Below are 16,984 nucleotides of genomic sequence, written 5' to 3' on the forward strand. Positions count from 1 at the left end.
CAAAGCGACCGCTACGAACTTTCATTCACGAACCACCCCACAGCAACCCTAAACGAGTGACAAACCAACTAACGAAGGTTCATCAACAAAACGAACGCTTACAGAGATGAACGTTTAGGGTGTCGCACACAAGCTAAGCTGGCCCCAAGCTACAAGCACTCGTGTGCATATTCTGTTTTGGGGCACATTTTCTGCCGACCTCTCAACCTCCTAACCTCTTCGTTTCAGCTCCAACGGCACATATAGGTATGTAGATATAAAGTGCGGCCTGTGACACAGAATCACACAAACTGAGACCCACAGAAGCAATTTGTCGTTTTACAACTAGCTCAGCCGTAGAGTCATGCCTCCGAAAGTGTAGTCGAATATTATTGTTTTTTTTTTACAAAGAGACAGAAGATCTTCCAGTGTATTCACAATTTATATCATTAGCAATTTATGTTGCACAGAATGATGTTCAACAATGAAATTGTACATTTAAAGAATCAGCTCTACGAAAAAAATAGATTCCTTTAGTGAAAATTTTTATTACCCCATTGAAATGTTCGATCGTGATTGATACGAAATATGGAAGAAATAAATATTTGTTTGGCAGAAATTTAAATGATTGCATGTTTGCGTTAACATAACCTTAACCTACTCCCCCTACAACAATTTTGGAGATGTAGAGATGTAGATGATTTCTCAATCTGGCAGCAAAAGTGTTGAGCTATTTTACGTTACATTACGAATAACTAGGCTTGGAATTAAGCCTTATTCATATGAGGCTCTGTACAATGTGCAACTAAGATCCAGTGAACTCATTCATTTAAATTGGCGCCAATTCTAATCAGTGTGGTCCCCACCGGTTGCACTACACTGGAACCAGTCTGTCGGGCGGTACTCCCATGACCAGTGCAGTGTCAAAGCCCCAATACTAACTTGGTCCGCACACCCTCAAGCGGACAGTCGCAGTCGCGTATTATTTCTTTGTTGAGTTTCGTCGTCGGTCGTTTAGTTCGCGTTTGACAGTGAGACAGTGTAGTTGCGCATACCAAGTTTCCGAGTTCGTAATCCACACTAAAGGGCACCGGATCGCATTCGCTGTTGGTTCATTCGTTCGCCGTGTTCGCTGTGTTTTGGTTGTTTTTTTATTCACTTCAGTCTCCACAGGTGAGTTAAGTGACTATTCCCAGCAATGCGCCGAAAGCTCTGCGCCTCGAGAAGGTGGATCTATATGGAAAGATGACTCAGTACCAAGTGTCTGAGCGCCGAGCAGCAGAAGGAACGTTGTGGCTTTGTGTGTGGCGGTAGAGTGATTTGCAGTTACTTGCGAAGAAAAGTGTCCACAGGCCGTTGCTTCTGGAACGAGTTTTTCAGATTTTTCCCCTGCCTGGGAGGCACTTTTTTCGACGATTGTACTCACAATGGCAACGGATCCGGCGGGATGGCATTGTGCGAAATGAGGGAAATTTTAATCTTTCCAACCATTTGTGTGCCAGGTGTTTTTTTTGTCTCTCAGTCTGTGACATCAGCAGCGACAACCGTGGTGTAGATCGACGTGATTTTAAACTGCTGCTAGTGAAGTGCGGAGGTGGAAAAGCGAGGTGACGGTGGAAATGGATTTTGTTATGCGAAATGAAGAATAACAAACGGATGATTACATATTTATGCAAAATAGTGCGCGAGCGAATGCCAGAACTGGCGATGACGACGACGACGGACGACATTTGAAGAGATTTGGGCGTGATGTCAAGCTGCGAGCCCGCGTTCTTCTGAGAAGGCGAGCCATAAATAACAAAAAAATATCACGGCGCAGTTTGTTCTTGAAACACCACCCATGCTCGCGCAGTTAGCAATCCAGCCAGTGCAATGATAATGAAGTTATTTGGTATATTCCATTAGGCATACAGACATTAGGAATACTGTGTTTGAGAAAAATTAACTATTATTCCGCACAATTAGTTTGAAACATAAACAGATGATATTTAGTGGATTACATACACATATCATTTAATATGTAGAAACCGTGTCATACTCTAGAATTATGGAAATTATTAAAGTTTAACTTTGTAGATGCTTTAATTTAGTTTTGCAGTGGTTTTCATTTATCAAACGCAATGCAAACTAATTTAAGCTCCATAATGTTGTATGGGAATCGTTACTATTATCCTAAACTCAGTTGTGCAGTTTGAGCTAATTCAGTTCTACAGCCGTTGAGAAAATTATGCTTCGCTCGTGACTTGACGATTCAGAGGTGGGAGCAATCAATTCAAAGTGCATCAGCAAAAAAACAGTCTACAGTGCTACAGGAGGAAAGCTTAAGGTCAGCTGCAACAGTGAGTATAAATCTGTAATGGGAGTAGGTACGACTTGGACCGGGCAAAAAGCAGTCCGACAGACCAATGAACATTAATTTGTTTTTCTCCGCTCTTCCTTGCGATGTCATTTCATGGGGTTTACCATCAAGGCCCCGATATGGAACGAACAGGGTAAGCTGGTGACAAAAAGCAGGGAATGAGCTTATGTAAACGTGACGGCAATAATTGCGCAACGCTGTTAAAAGTCTGACAAATGTGTAGTGAAGGCTTGGTTCGGTAGCAAAGTGCACAGGCCAGTTGTTTGTTCGTGGCAGTATTCGGTTAATGTGTATAAAAAAATCATAGAATAGGTACACCGTTTTGAGTCCTACATGCAATTTTAAGATTAAGAATATCAAACATTGACCTTAATGTGGAATATAATATCAGACGGTTTGGTTTATAACATAAGGTTTTTATTTTACATCATGACCCTTTATATAGCAAGCAAGCATTATAGAGTATTTGCTCTAATTGTGTTTTATGCAGCGATTTGTCAACTGATATTTTGTATCCCAAGTATTGATGACGTTGATGCTCATTCAGATTTCAATCATGACTGCCAGTTGTGGACATCCTAAAGCCAGTTTCAAATATCTTGCTGATAAATGCAGGTAGATATCTTCCGATATAGTCGACTTTCGACATCTCGATGTTCTATATCTCGATACCTCTCCCTATTCCGATGGTTTTCACGGTCCCTTCAGTCTACATACATTGGTGCTTTCTAAATCTCGATAATCTCCCTATCACGATATCTCTCTATCTCGATGTGTTCTGGTCATATTTTGTTCAAGATTCTTTCTCCCTATGTAAATACATATTCAAATTTCTAGCCTACTAGACTATTTTTGGACAATAACAAACATATCAAAAAACAAAGGAAGACATGCAGGTGTCCACCTAACCATCCTCCTACCTCACCATTCGCTAAGATGTGGCCAATAGAGATCTCGACTATTGGAGAGTGTAATGCTTCCATCTAAAATATAGTAATTGGTCACAAATTAATACGTGTGGTAACGGATGCTTCTCTCATACAATAGTCTAGCTTTGTACTCCTACGAATTTGAGAAAATTGCACAATGCTTATGCTAATAATAATGCTAATACAAGGGGTAACCAACTCTAAACTTTCGACAGTATCCAGAAATACTAACAAATACAAGCAAAAAACTATGTTGTATCTATCGTGAATTGATCAGAGAGACCTGGTTGGGAAAGCATGAAGCACAACACCACCCAGTGAATACAGTCCACCCCGTTTTAGGCAACACTTTATTTCTTTAAAATTAAATTCCTAAACCATTACTGAACAATTATTTCTATAACTAATACTTTCTGGACAATCTTTGGGCTCCCGTTTTGGTTCGATGGCATTAGAAATATAAAATGCGGAGAAATCAGGTGCTTCAAAAACGGGGGTGTACTGTGTTCAAATAACTAACTGACGAACGCCATAACAACCAAACTAGCAACCTCGTCGTTGTTTTTTCACAATCGTAAAAGATAAAACCAATTGGTTAACAGGGTGATTGTGTTTACTTATTGATACTTCGGCATTTGATTAAAAGAAGGCTTTTGGAAACATTGACTGATTTCGAAGAAGGGATCGTGGGTTTGCATAGCCTTATTCCTGGCAAACGTCTATTTCTTAAGATGGAAAAACATCCACCGATGCCTTAATCCGGACAAACGCATATTTTTAAAGAAGGGATCACACCCACCTTTGCCTTATTCCGGGCAAATGCCTACTTTTAAAGAAGCAATCACATCCACCATCCAGAAGAAAAACATTAATTATTGCTTTTCACTGGGCAAACCATGATTCCGATTAAGGTTTACAATTATCATTGCTTTTTACCCAGCAAATGCATGCTTCCTATGAAAGATTTTTCTGATGCTGTTCATAATTATCCCAAATGCCCTTCACGTTGAATGACCTTAGGCCAAATAGTGTTATGTTAATGGCCTACTTCACTCAGGGATATGTTATTTTCAGGGAAATGTCATATTCTGGGATATGTGTATCGGGAAGTATCATTTTCGGGAAAAATCATTTTCGTTAAAGCCATTTTTTGAAATGTTTTTACCGGGAAAATGTTATTGTCAAGGAACATAGCTCGGGAAAAGAAGTTATTTATGCAATTATTATTTTGTATTTACTTGTGACAAAAGTGGTGTAGCAAAACCATCATGGAAGGTTTCTCCAGAAGAAGACGACTTTGTTAGATTTGCACTTTTCAACGATAAGGTATGCCACAGGACTCTTTGTCCGGATCAAATAACTGAGACTATTCTCCAAAATTGGAGAACTAAGGAAATACACCTTCTACTTCATGTCTACTCAACTGCTGTGAACAACAAAGCTGCTTTTCAGTCTGTGCAAGATACGTTGTTGGGACCCGACACATGCGCTATTTCCGGAGCTGCTTCTAACTAGACCTGTGCGCCGGTCATATCATCGGCGGCTGCGTAGTGGTCACTATTGCACCGGCGGGCGGCTGCGTAAACTGGCGTGGATGAAAAAATCAATTCTAACGCGGATGGGTGGATTCAAGCGGTTTTGATTCACGGGGTAGGAATCACTAGTATAAAAATAAATTTCAGTGGATTAAAATTGCAATTGTCGATCATCAAACGTTTGTCGATCATCAAACAGCACATTAAAAATGGTTAATTACCAGCGACACTAATCTTTATCTGATTTCAAAATGTTATTTAAATTAACACTAAGGGTATTCACTTACCGGCGTAGGTTGCTGCGTTTCTGTTTATGGAAATGTTTCATATGCGATTTGAAATATGTCCCTTGTGATTGAGTGTGAAACATTTCTATAATCAGATACGCAGCAACCTACGCTGTTGAGTGAATACCCGTACTATTTTGTTATTCTCTGATTTTGATAAGGGAAGATCCATAAAGTACGTCACGCAAAAATTGGCAACTTTCAACCCCCCCTCTCTCCTTCGTCACACTTTTTGTATTAAAACTCTAAAATTTGTGTATGAGTCGTCACGCTGCTCGGAACCCCCCTCCCCCCTAAGAGCATGACGTACTTTGTGGATGGCCCCTAAATATAATTTTAACAATAAATCCTGCTTCGTGACCCCTGAGCAATGTTGAGAATTAGATTTCGGAGTCATAAAACCAATTTGTCTCCAGTAGCCTTGTGAGCAAAGGAGTAGGATTGCCAATCCGGAGATGGCGAGTTTGATTCTCGGTTCGGTCCAGGATGTTTTAGAGTTGGAAACATTCTCGACTTCCTGGGCCACACGAGATACATACTCATGCAATGGCGGGCACCGAAAAGCTTTCAATTAATAATTGAGGAAATGGAGGGCGGCTAAAAATTACATTTTTTTGCGTGACGTACTTTATGGATCTTCGCTTAGTAAAACCATACAATATTCCTGCAGGAATTCATTCGAAAATTTATTACAGAATGAACTAGTTTCCGATGAAATTCTTAAGTGAATTTTCTAAAGAACTATCCGAGGGATAGTAGTAATGTCGGAAAGAGTTTATGAAAGCATTTTCTGCAAAATTTTTGAAGGAATTTCCGGAAGAACTTTGGGAACTGAAGGAATTCCCGAAGGAAAATCAGTAGGAACCTTTTAAGAAAATTTCGAAGAAATCCCCCAAACATTTTCAAAGGAAATCCCAACAGAATTTTCGAATGCATCTAAAAATAATTCTGCATAAATGCATCTCAAATTCCCCGTAACGCTGGGTAGACACCTTTGCGTGGTGTGTTACGGTGTAAGATCTGACTCTACGACACTACCCATTATTCCTTTACCCATAATGCCATTACCCCGAATGAGTCACTACCCCGAATGCCATTACCCCTAATAGGACACTACCCCGAATGAGCCAGTACCCCGAATTAGTCATTATTTCAAGTTTATACTTTATTTCAATGAAAAAAATGTTACTCAACAAAAGTTTATTCATAATTCATATGAATGAACAATAATTGGAACTGAAATTGTTTCAATGCACTATGGAACTAAGTATTCTTACTCCGTACGATCCCGTTCCACTTCGTATGGCACTCTTCAAGATTCCTGAATGGCAGGGGGAGATTATGCAGCACGTTTTCATGCACAATGCAGAGAGTTGAGGTAGGAGGTTGAGGGTTCGAGTCCCTCCAAGACACGTGGATTCTTTTTCGCAAATTTCATATCAATTAGTCCATTTCGAAACATATGCTGTGCATATGCACAGCCAAGATATTTAACAAAAAAAAAATGGTTTTCGTACGGCCGAGTTGCTGAATAATATGCAATTAATTGCAGAGAGTTGAAGGCAACTGCGGTCCACGTCAGCATGGCTACTAGGGCAACAATGTAGAAGTTGTTCCTTGATCGCTGTAGTAAAAGCAACGGATTCTGGTTGAAGCGTGGTCAAAATCTCAGAATCGACGAGGGGGTGAATAAGTGAGTAAGAGTGAGTGAGTGATTAAGTTAGTGAGTAAGAGTGAGTGAGCAAGTAAGAGTTAGTGAGCGAGCGAGTAAGAGTGAGTGAGTAAGAGTGAGCGAGAAAGAGAAAGCGAATGATTGAGAGTAAATGAGTGAGTAAAAGTGGATGAGTGAGTAAGAGTAGTTAAGTAAGTAAGAGTGGGTGAATGAATGAGAGTGGGTGAATGAGTAATAATTAGTGAGACAGAGGAAGTGAGTGAGTAAGGGGGTTTGTGTATGAGAGTAAGAGAAAGGGAGATCTTGTTTGTCTTCGGGAAGTTGCGTTGACTTAAAGAAGGCATCATCTCGTTTCGCCTTCTATCGATCAGACGTTACTTTTAAAAAGGCAGTATTTCTTCTGTGTGCCTTATCGAGGTATAAGCACGTTCATTAAAAGGAGGTATTATCTTCTCTGTCCGTCTTGAACCGGGCAAACCCGTCCATTTAAAGAAGGCATCCTCTCCTCTGTCTGTCTTAAACCGGGCAAACCCGTCCATTTGAAGAAGGCATCATCTCCTCTGCCTGCCTTATACCAGGCAAACGCGTCCATTTAAAGAAGGCATCATCTCCTCTGTCTGCCTTATACCGGGCAAACCCGTCCATTTAAAGAAGGCATCATCTCCTCTGTCTGCCTTATACCGGGCGAATGCGTCCATTTAAAGAAGGCATCATCTCCTCTGTCTGCCTTATACCGGGCGAATGCGTCCATTTAAAGAAGGCATCATCTCCTCTGTCTGCCTTATACCGGGCAAACTCGTTCATTTAAACAAGGCATCATCTCCTCTGTTTACCTTATACCGGTAAAACGTGTTCTGTTGGAAAAAAGGATCTCTTACTCCATTTCGTAGAATAGTACTTTTCCAGGCCATAATGACAGGAATGACAATTAAAGCTAATTAGAAGAAAAATCAAAACTGTTGGTTAAAAACTGTTGCGATTCATCGATATATGTTGGTGTTAAACATAATAATAGAATACTACAGATTCTAAATGTTTTCGGGGTAATTGCCTTTCGGGGTAATGGATTTCGGGGTAGTGTCCCATTCGGGGTGATGGCTTTCGGGGTACTGTCCCATTCGGGGTAGTGGCCTTCGGGGTAATGGCATTCGTGGTACTGGCATTCGGGGTAGTGGGGTGGAGCCGTAAGATCTACCACGGTCACATTGTCAGCTACAGGCAAATCCTGACCCAACGAATACCTTCCCCAATATCCAACTCCGTGGTACTTATGAGGGTGTCGCTGAGTCGGGGGCCTCTCGTTAAGTAAGTACTACGCCAACACTTCCTTCCTCTCCCAAGTTACGGTGAAGATGGGCGTGGCAAGGAGTAGTAATCCTCATGCTTTTGTGATTTTTATCCGAGATTGAAATCAAGGACCACACCCACCTTGATTTCTGATAGCAATCTGAATAAGGATTTCAAAAGAAAAACATGAATATCACTAGTGTCCAATCTACGAAGTACACCGTAACTATGCTATGCTATGCTGCTATGCATCTCAATGACTTTTCAAATAAATTTCCGAAGAAATTTCCAGAGGAATTTTGAATACATTTCTGAAGAGATCCCGAAAAAATCGAAAGAAATGGAGAATGTTTTGAAGGAATTCCTGAGGGAAATGTTCAAGATTTTCTCCTTAAAATTACACTGACCCAACATATATGGGTCACTTTGTAACAATAATTAGTCACTGAAATTTGCATGTTGTTTAAATGGAAACGACTCATATCAGTGTGTGATCCATGATTGTGGGGTCAGTGTACCTTTACCTTTACCTATGTTGGTTGTACACTCCGTGTTGTCCGGAGCAAAACCGACTGTAATGTCTTGTTTCAGGTCACTGATTCTTGGACTGCTAGGGTAAAGGATGTATTTTGGACCACCTTTACGGGGGCTCTTATTTTGGACCACCAAGAGGAATTTGCACTCAGTGATCCAAAATATGAGCCGTCGAACTGGTGGTCCAAAATACCTCTCTTACCCTAGTCGCCAGTCTCCCTGCGCGCCGGCCGCACGCGCATCTTTCTCGATTGCACACAGCCAGAGAGTGCGGGGTCTACCCCGGAGCCCATGTCCTCTTCCAGGTTCTCTGCTAAACATAACTTTTGCAGGTCTATCTTGCGGCATACGCACTATATGTCCAGCCCACTGTCATCTGCCGCATTTTATCAGCCTACCGATTTCTGCATTTTTGTACACTTGGTACAACTCTTGATTCATGCGGCTGCGCCATTTACCATTTTCTACCACACCGCCAAGTGTTGTGCGTAGTATTTTCCACTAAAATACTCCGAGAATTTGATGGTCTGCATCTTTTAACGTCTATGCTTCATGACCGTACAGGGCGACTGGAAGAATGAATGATGTGTACTGATCTAGTTTTGTTAAAGTCTACAGTTACCAAAGAATTTACTGGAGGAATTTTTGCAGGATTACCCGGAGAAATTCTTTAGACATTGCTTAAGATAGTTTTGAGATAATTCCTATGGAAATTTCAGGAAAATTGTCAAGGAACTTGCGAAAAAAAAAATCCTAGAGGAATTTCTGAAAAAGAAAATTCAGAGGGAATTCCTAAAAGAATCTTCCCAAGAAATTCGTAAATTAATTTTCAAAGAAGCTTAAAGAATTTCTAAAGTAATCTGTAAATGGTTTTTTTAAGGAGTTTTTAGAAAATATTTTGACAATTTCCGAAGAACTACTAAAACATTTTCTGTAGATATTTCAAAAGGAATTTGCGAAGGATTTACAGAAAGTATTTCCGAGTTTCTGAACGAAGTCTTGACGGAATGTCCAAAGGAATTTTCATAGAAATCTAAGACTGTCGGAAGTTCCTTCAGGAGTTACTTTGAAAAAAACCCTTCAGGAATTTCTTCGGATATTCTTTTAGGAACTTGTTCAGGATTTCTTAAGGAAATTTCGTCTAAGAACTTTTCAAAAAAATCAAATAGAGTTCTTAGAAGAATTTCTGAAGGAATTTTCGAAAGAATATCCTAATTTTCCCAAGAAAAATCCGAACTTATTCTTCTTATTGATTCGAACTAATTCGAACTAAAAGACCTGTAGAAACTTTCAAGGAATACCTTCAAGGAATACTTTCAAGGAATAGCCTTTGATAATTCCTCCGGAAATTTCTTCAAACATTCATTCCTAAAATCCTTTATTCCTTTATTCTTCCGGAAGCACCTTTAGGAATTCTTTTGGGAAGTCTTCTAGAAATACCTTCAAAAACTCTTTTGGAACTGCAAAACGGAAATTTCGAAAATCCATTCAGGCTCACTTTCAAAAATGCCTTCGAAAATTCATTTGGAAATTTCTGCACAAAACCCTCCAGGAATTTCTTCAAAAACTCCTCCAAAAATTCATTTGAGAACTCCGTGGAACTCCTCAAGATTTTTTTTCCTTAAATAATTAAAAAAATCGTCAAGAATTTCTTCGGGTATTCCCCAGGGATTTCGTAAATTTCTTCAGAAATTCTTTTAGATTTTCTTCCAGGAAATCATTTGAAATTAATTAGATAATGAAATAGTTTCCGATGGAGTTCTTCATTGCCGCCATGCAGCTTAGTGTTTTTAAGCACTTCCACAGTTATAAACTGCGAGGTTTCTAAGCCAAGTTACCATTTTTGCATTTGTATATCATGAGCCTAACACGATGATACTTTTATGCCCATTGCCCAGGGAAGTTAATACAATTTCCAACGAGAAATTCCTAGACCGGACCGGGAATCGAAGCCCAGCCACCCTCAGCATGGTCTTGCTTTGTAGCCACGTATCTTACCGCACGGCTAAGGAGGTCCCCCATTCCGATGGAGTTAATCATTTAATTTTCGAAGAATAAAACAAAACAATAAACAAACATTAAAACTTTTCAAATGTATTACTGAAAGAATTTCGGAAAGTATTCATGAAGGCATGTTCGAGCGATGACGAAGTACCGGGGTAATAATTTATAACGAGAGAGATACTTTCCAGTTCACGTTTATTTCAAGACTAAAATTCATGTGTTTCGGCGTGTCCTATTTATAGTCGGCTCTACCCTATTATGCATTTAAGAACCTTCTAGAATTCTATTCAATTCGTAAGCTTATTGTATGCAAGTCAATGCAAGTACTAAAGATTTGTATTGTGTAAAGTGTACGTATGGCTGAATGTTCTAGAACTGTCAATAACAATGAATGTAAATAAACAAATGATTCTGTGTTGAAGATCTAGAATGATCGAAGGTAAGTAGTTTGAAGTAATGAGTTAATTATTTGATTAATGCTATGTTTTCTTCTTTCCAGGCATGATTTTATGATGCTCCAGCTGTGGAGCTAGGTATGACCAAAAGGGTAAGTATTAAATGGAATCTAGTGGTGTTTTGAAGTGCGGCTGGCAGCATGAGGCATGCTGTATCCGCTGGTGTGGTGCTAGAATGAAGCACCCCGGTGGCTTGCTGCTGGCCGCAACATTCCGCCCACCAAATTAGGGATAATTTGCAAAAGATGCGCTGGAAATAATGCATGATTACGTTGGATATTTGCACTTTTTCATAAGACTGGATATGACACTGCTCTTGGTCTTGGTTTTGATGATGACAAAATGCATATTGTTGTGATGACGTCGGAGTATCGCTTCGATGACTTGAGCGATCGGGTTGAGTTGCGGGGTTGGATGGGGATTCTTCGTAGATGACAATGACCTTTATCCCATACTCTCCTTCGTATGATACCAACAACTTGCGCGTTGCAGCCAAAGTAGACAATCCATGCCGCCCACCATAGACGAATCACTTGGTGTGAGGATGTCGTGCTGACGAGGTTTGGCTTATGATGCTGATCGATGTGATGTGGGTTCCTGATGAGCTCCATTCTACCCACCTTGAGCAATCGGCTTGACTTGTTTAGCTGGGAGGGAATCCTTTGTTGATGACGGTGACTTTCCTCCCATACTCTCCTTCGGATGAAGATGAAAGCGAAGACTTGCATGTTGTAACGAAGATGGTTGGTAACTCGTGCCGCCCACCGTGCACGAATGATATGCTGATATGATGTGGTGTTGAAGAGAATTTGCTGAAGCTGTTTCTTGAGTGGTGGAAATTGTCGATGTGATGGAGAAAAGATGTCGATCGATTTCGGTGACCTGAAGACGGCTATGTTGGTGGATGACCCATCCAGATGAATGATTCCGTTTGCTGGTGATGAGATGCCATGTTCTGCCATGTTGGATGACTGGTTTTTCCTGCTCTGTTCTCCGTTAGCAGATAGACGTATACATGCTTCATAGTGTGTCGATGATTGTTGTCGATGGTTGATTGAGATTTCATTCAGCTTCTTGATGGAAGCTACGTTCTTGGTATGATGAATGGGTTTGGTTGCTTGAATTTCCGATGAATGTTGCTTGCTTGTGTGGTAAGTGATCGAATGGGATTGGGACGAAAACTGTGGCTGATCTTCACTTCCCGACGGTTGCAGTGTCTTGATGACGATTTGTGATGAAGGTTGTTTTACGATGTCTTCTTGAGAGATGTCTTCTTGTGGCGATTGGTTGAATGATGATGAAACGTGGGAGTTTGCTGTGTTCTCATCCTGAAGGCAATAATTTTCAATCGTTGCTGCAGTTGAAAATCGCTTCAGTGATGGATTGTGGTCGATGGATGTGTTGAGGTTTCGAAGGCAAACGTTGTTAGCTGCGTGTTGAGCGTTCGTATGCTTCGGCGGTGTGGGTTCCAAGGGTTGCTTGGTTGGTGCGTTTTGATGAAAGGCTTCTGTCGATCCGATGGTGTAGAACTTCGGGTAAAGAAGGCACTGTTCGTTGAGTCGTTGAATGGTGATACTGGGTTTCTCTTGATTCGAAATTTGGGCCTCTCGAAGTAGCCGTTTGAGGGTTGCCTTAATTGCGTTCCTTCGTGCGTCAGCTTCCGTTAGCTCTTTGATGACATTGTCCAGCTGGCTGTCGTCGACACAGGAATCTAGTATCACATCTTGTAGGGATTTAAATTCCTTCCACCAGCTTTCCAAATGGTCCAATTCGGCGGTCAGACTCCCGACAGAGCTTTCGTCGTTCATGTGACTAACTCGGACCTTGATGTCAGCAAACCGAACTTTCAGCATTTCACTTTTCTGTAACACTTGCTCCATTGTTACACAAACTTCACTACACTACTAATCCTGTCTACAGCGCCAATTTAGTGTTCGAGCGATGACGAAGTACCGGGGTAAAATTTATAACGAGAGAGATACTTTCCAGTTCACGTTTATTTCAAGACTAAATTCATGTGTTTCTGCGTGTCCTATTTATAGTCGGCTCTACCATATTATGCATTGAGGAACCTTCTAGAATTCTATTCAATTCGTAAGCTTATTGTATGCAAGTCAATGCAAGTACTAAAGATTGGTATTGTGTAAAGTGTACGTATGACTGAATGTTCTAGAACTATCAATAACATTGAATGTAAATAAACAAATGATTCTGTGTTGAAGATCTAGAATGATCGAAGGTAAGTAGTTTGAAGTAATGAGTAAATTATTTGATTAATGTTATGTTTTCTTCTTTCCAGGCATGATTTTATGATGCTTCAGCTGTGGAGCTAGGTATGACCAAAAGGGTAAGTATTTAATGGAATCTAGTGGTGTTTTGAAGTGCGGCTGGCAGCATGAGGCATGCTGTATCCGCTGGTGTGGTGCTAGAATAAAGCACCCCGGTGGCTTGCTGCTGGCCGCAACAGGGCATTTTCGAAGGAATTTCTGCAGGAAGTTCTGGAAGAATTCCCAGAGAATGTTTTCAAGGAATTGCTGGAAGAAGTTCTGAAGAAATCCCTTGAGGAAATTTCAAAGACACCCCTCTCTCTCAATAGAATGTCTTGAGAAATTCCTGAAACAATTTTCTCGTATGTATTCTATAAGGAATTCCCAAAAGAAATTCGTACAAGATTCTCTAAAAAATCCGTAATGAAAAGTTGGAAGGAATTTTCGTAGAAATTTTAGAATAATTTCTAAAGTAAGGTCCTTGTAAAGAAACTTTTCGGAGGGATAGCTGGAGGAATTTACAAGGAAATAAATATATCGAGTGGTTGTGTCAAACATACATTAATTTCAAAATAAAATTAAAATAAAATTTAATAATGCTGCTATTGGTTTGCCAAATAAGTCAACTGTCCCAATAGTACAAATTATAAAATAAAGAAAACTGATTAAATGAGTGGCCTGGTTGATATTAAAAAAAAAATAAAAGTAAATAGGCGGCGCGCCGACCCAAAATCGTCGGCGGCGACGGCGTGAATAAAACCTCCGGCGGTTGCGGCGCACAGGTCTACTTCTAACGCAACAATAGATGCTCTAATTGCAAAACTTCGTGGTGAGCATGGCCTATATTGCGATGCCCATAATGTTGCATGGATGATGCGGGCTAATGTGATTGAAGTATCAGAGCCCTATATTCAAGGAAGAATGATATGCGATGCACCCCCTGATCATTTGGCTAAACTACTCCGGGCCAAAGAGCAACCATGAGTGCAATCTTTTTCCCGAAATTTCTCCATGGCCCACAGTGTTAATGATGGTTACCAAGACGATATTTCGGCTATCAGACGCAGTGTTAATCAGCTGGAATAGATGCTTCTTGCAACTTTTGAAGACACATATTGAGTCACTAGAATAAAGAGCAGTTTTGGGGGATTCATGTTTGTCAGCAGCGAAGCAAGCAGTGCTTGTTGAGGAAACGGGTTTCAGTTCATCATTGGCTCGGAATGTTACTGATGCAGACGATGTTGACCACATGCGATTAATTACGCTACATTACGGACACGAACTGATTTTTAGTTGTTTGGTAAAATTTATCATTTATCGATTTGTTTTGTGTGTCTCTGTGTTATCTTCAAATCCTAGTCGAATCAAATAATTCTCAAGACTTAAGCTTGGATCGAACCTACCTCCACGGATATAACCACATTTTTGAAAACGATTTAGCATATCACGGTGTGACTACTTCTGGAATGTTTCAGTTTCACACAGATTTATTCTAAAACATAAACATAAACATAAACAGATTAATTCTAAAAAGGAAGACAACAGTTTCTTAAACCGTGTAACATTCCCCTAAGACGCTTGCAAATAATTATTAACTAAATATATTTCTGAGTTCTGGAATTTGTGTTAGATCCCACAATTCTGTATGCAGAGTAATGATTATCTTGGAAATCGATAGATGTTAGCAAATATCAATACATTATTGATTTTTTGGCGGTCAAATAAGTATATAAATAAGGCAGCTCAAGGCTTGGTAAGACACTGGTAGAGTGGTAGGAAATGAGAATAAAAGTTTAATATGTTTTGAATTTGATTTTAAAAGGTGATTTCGATCAGAACAGCATTCCATAAGGAATATTCAGCTTTTATTACTGCATTTACTCTAAATGGCTCAATTCTCAGTCCCTCTAATTATTTGAAACTACGAGCAACTCTCAAAATCATCAACACACTGCGTAGGAAGTAACAGAAAATAGCTTTCTGTATTCCAATCAGGTTGCGCCATCAAAGTATATCCCTGCTTCGCCCCGACCCACTGTCTGAACCAACAATTTTCTCGTTCACTCACTCCACGTACCTACGTTTGACGATGGCGGCGGCGGCGGTGATTAACATACGGCCAAGCCGACGACCGACCGATCAACGACGGGGGCGCACACTCCTTATTGGGATGCCTCCTCCTCCTTGGCACTGATCAGTTCCATTTATTCGTGGTCTCTAAGCCGAGTAGAGTTCAGTACCGACACACCAATGAATGGTCACGATCTGAGTTGCGTTCGGCGGTAATACGAACGCAATTTGCTGCAGTGTGATTACGTTATCGATTCGACGTTACTGTCGTTGAAATGCGACGGCTGGGTGACGATCTCTGGAAAAGTCTAGCTACCACACGCGACACCTTAATCGCCGCCGGTGCCGCGGACGGTGGCCATGAGAAAAAAAAGTGTTGCAATGAAAACGAATCTACTTTCCTTTTCAGGGCATTCATGCGGACAGTCAGTGGCAAGACCGGTACAAACAAACAAAAAAACGAATTAAACCCAGAATTTATAAGTAGCCTTATTTATCTACTACATTCTCCGCCAAATTCCAACATGATAAGATTTAGTTACTCTTCTTAATTTTCACACACGACCCAGTCTGGTTGTGTGCGGTTGGTCAATGTCTGAATGCACGGTCAAACCGACTACTGACCGACTAACAGTGAGCTCCAACCGCGTCCAGCGATGCTGCAAATGAGTTTAGCGTTTAGCAACAACATGTGAAGGCCTAAATACATACATTGAACTGATCGTAGGGGTGCTACCGCGCCGTTGATGTACACGGTATATGGGTGCGCTATTTCGTGACATTTGTAACACCCATACATTTGAGTAAGAGTTTAAGATCTAAAGCACTCAGTGGCTTTAAGATGAACATAATAAATAATTAAAAATAATCGCTCAATTTGTAAGCATTTATGAGTCAAGGTGATGTGAGTGTGGGAATTGTTCTTGAAATAAAACAACGTGGGAAATTTTTCATACAGTAGTTAGAACCTCACCTGTTTCATTCGTAATGGATACGAATGTAATGTTTTCTAGTTCTATTGCAAGCAACTCGTAACACTAACAGTTGAATTTTACAATAGTTTTATGCTTCTGTTGGATGGGTAAGCAGGATTCGAATATAACAAAATACTTATACGTAAAAATACTACATACTCTTGAAATTGAATTAAACAGTCAGGCAGATAGCCAAATATGTCTGTCCATTAACCATTAAACATTCGTATAACCCCATTACCGATCATGTTGAGATTATGTATTTAAAGTGCCTTTTCTCTTAGAAGACGCTATCTACATAGCATTTTTACTTATTCTGTGTATTTCAGAAACGAGTTATTAAAGAACAATCATAAAAGCCTCCATATTCGAATGCTCAGCGCTGTACGGGATCTATCTTTCTCAGAGTCGTTGTAGATATACAAGTCGTCTTTTTCCGCTTCTTGGCCTCCAATGTTCGGCATGATTCCGGCTATCGCGCCTCCTTCTCATAAGCATATTCGACATGGCTATTGAAATTCAGCCGATCGTCGATCACCACTCCCAGATGTTGTAATGTATGTTTATAACTGTTTTTGTGTCTACGACAACAATCTGTTTTTATACAGGGATGAAGACAAATCTGCAAACAG

General features: G+C 40.3%; 2 protein-coding genes across 5 annotated transcripts in view; one reads left to right on the forward strand and one right to left on the reverse strand.

Annotated features, from left to right (window-relative positions):
* The first annotated feature begins 1,006 nt into the window (after positions 1 to 1,006).
* LOC134210838 (filamin-B) overlaps positions 1,007 to 16,984 on the forward strand; it is a 233,224-nt gene continuing 217,246 nt past the window's right edge. For 2 of the 3 annotated variants that reach the window (XM_062687171.1, XM_062687178.1), the window contains exon 1: positions 1,007 to 1,152. The gene's annotated coding sequence lies outside the window, so the exon portion shown is untranslated. Of the gene's footprint in view, positions 1,153 to 2,206; positions 2,319 to 16,984 lie in introns of those variants that run through there. The other variant, XM_062687172.1, reaches the window with a different exon arrangement.
* On the reverse strand, positions 10,767 to 13,029 carry LOC134215102 (uncharacterized). 2 transcript variants are annotated; one of them, XM_062694353.1, is made up of 2 exons: positions 11,356 to 13,029; positions 10,767 to 11,291 (listed from the first exon to the last, which is right to left on the reverse strand). In XM_062694353.1, exons 1-2 carry the CDS (start codon positions 12,919 to 12,921, stop codon positions 11,094 to 11,096), a joined length of 1,764 nt encoding a protein of 587 aa, XP_062550337.1. In that variant the 5' UTR covers positions 12,922 to 13,029; the 3' UTR covers positions 10,767 to 11,093. The 2 variants fall into 2 exon arrangements, with proteins under 2 accessions (XP_062550337.1, XP_062550336.1); XM_062694352.1 differs by having other exon boundaries at positions 11,353 to 13,029.

The sequence above is a fragment of the Armigeres subalbatus genome, chromosome 2 (genome assembly GCF_024139115.2).
Source record: "Armigeres subalbatus isolate Guangzhou_Male chromosome 2, GZ_Asu_2, whole genome shotgun sequence".
Taxonomy (NCBI): domain Eukaryota; kingdom Metazoa; phylum Arthropoda; class Insecta; order Diptera; family Culicidae; genus Armigeres; species Armigeres subalbatus.

What these genes read in the sequence shown, in the direction of transcription:
- LOC134215102 (XM_062694352.1), bottom strand. Translation starts at nt 12,921, where the DNA reads ATGGAGCAAGTGTTACAGAAAAGTGAAATGCTGAAAGTTCGGTTTGCT. An exon ending in CAAAACCAAGACCAAGAGCA is followed by an intron (nt 11,292 to 11,352) that starts GTGTCATATCCA and finishes CATTATTTCCAG; the next exon opens with CGCATCTTTTGCAAATTATC.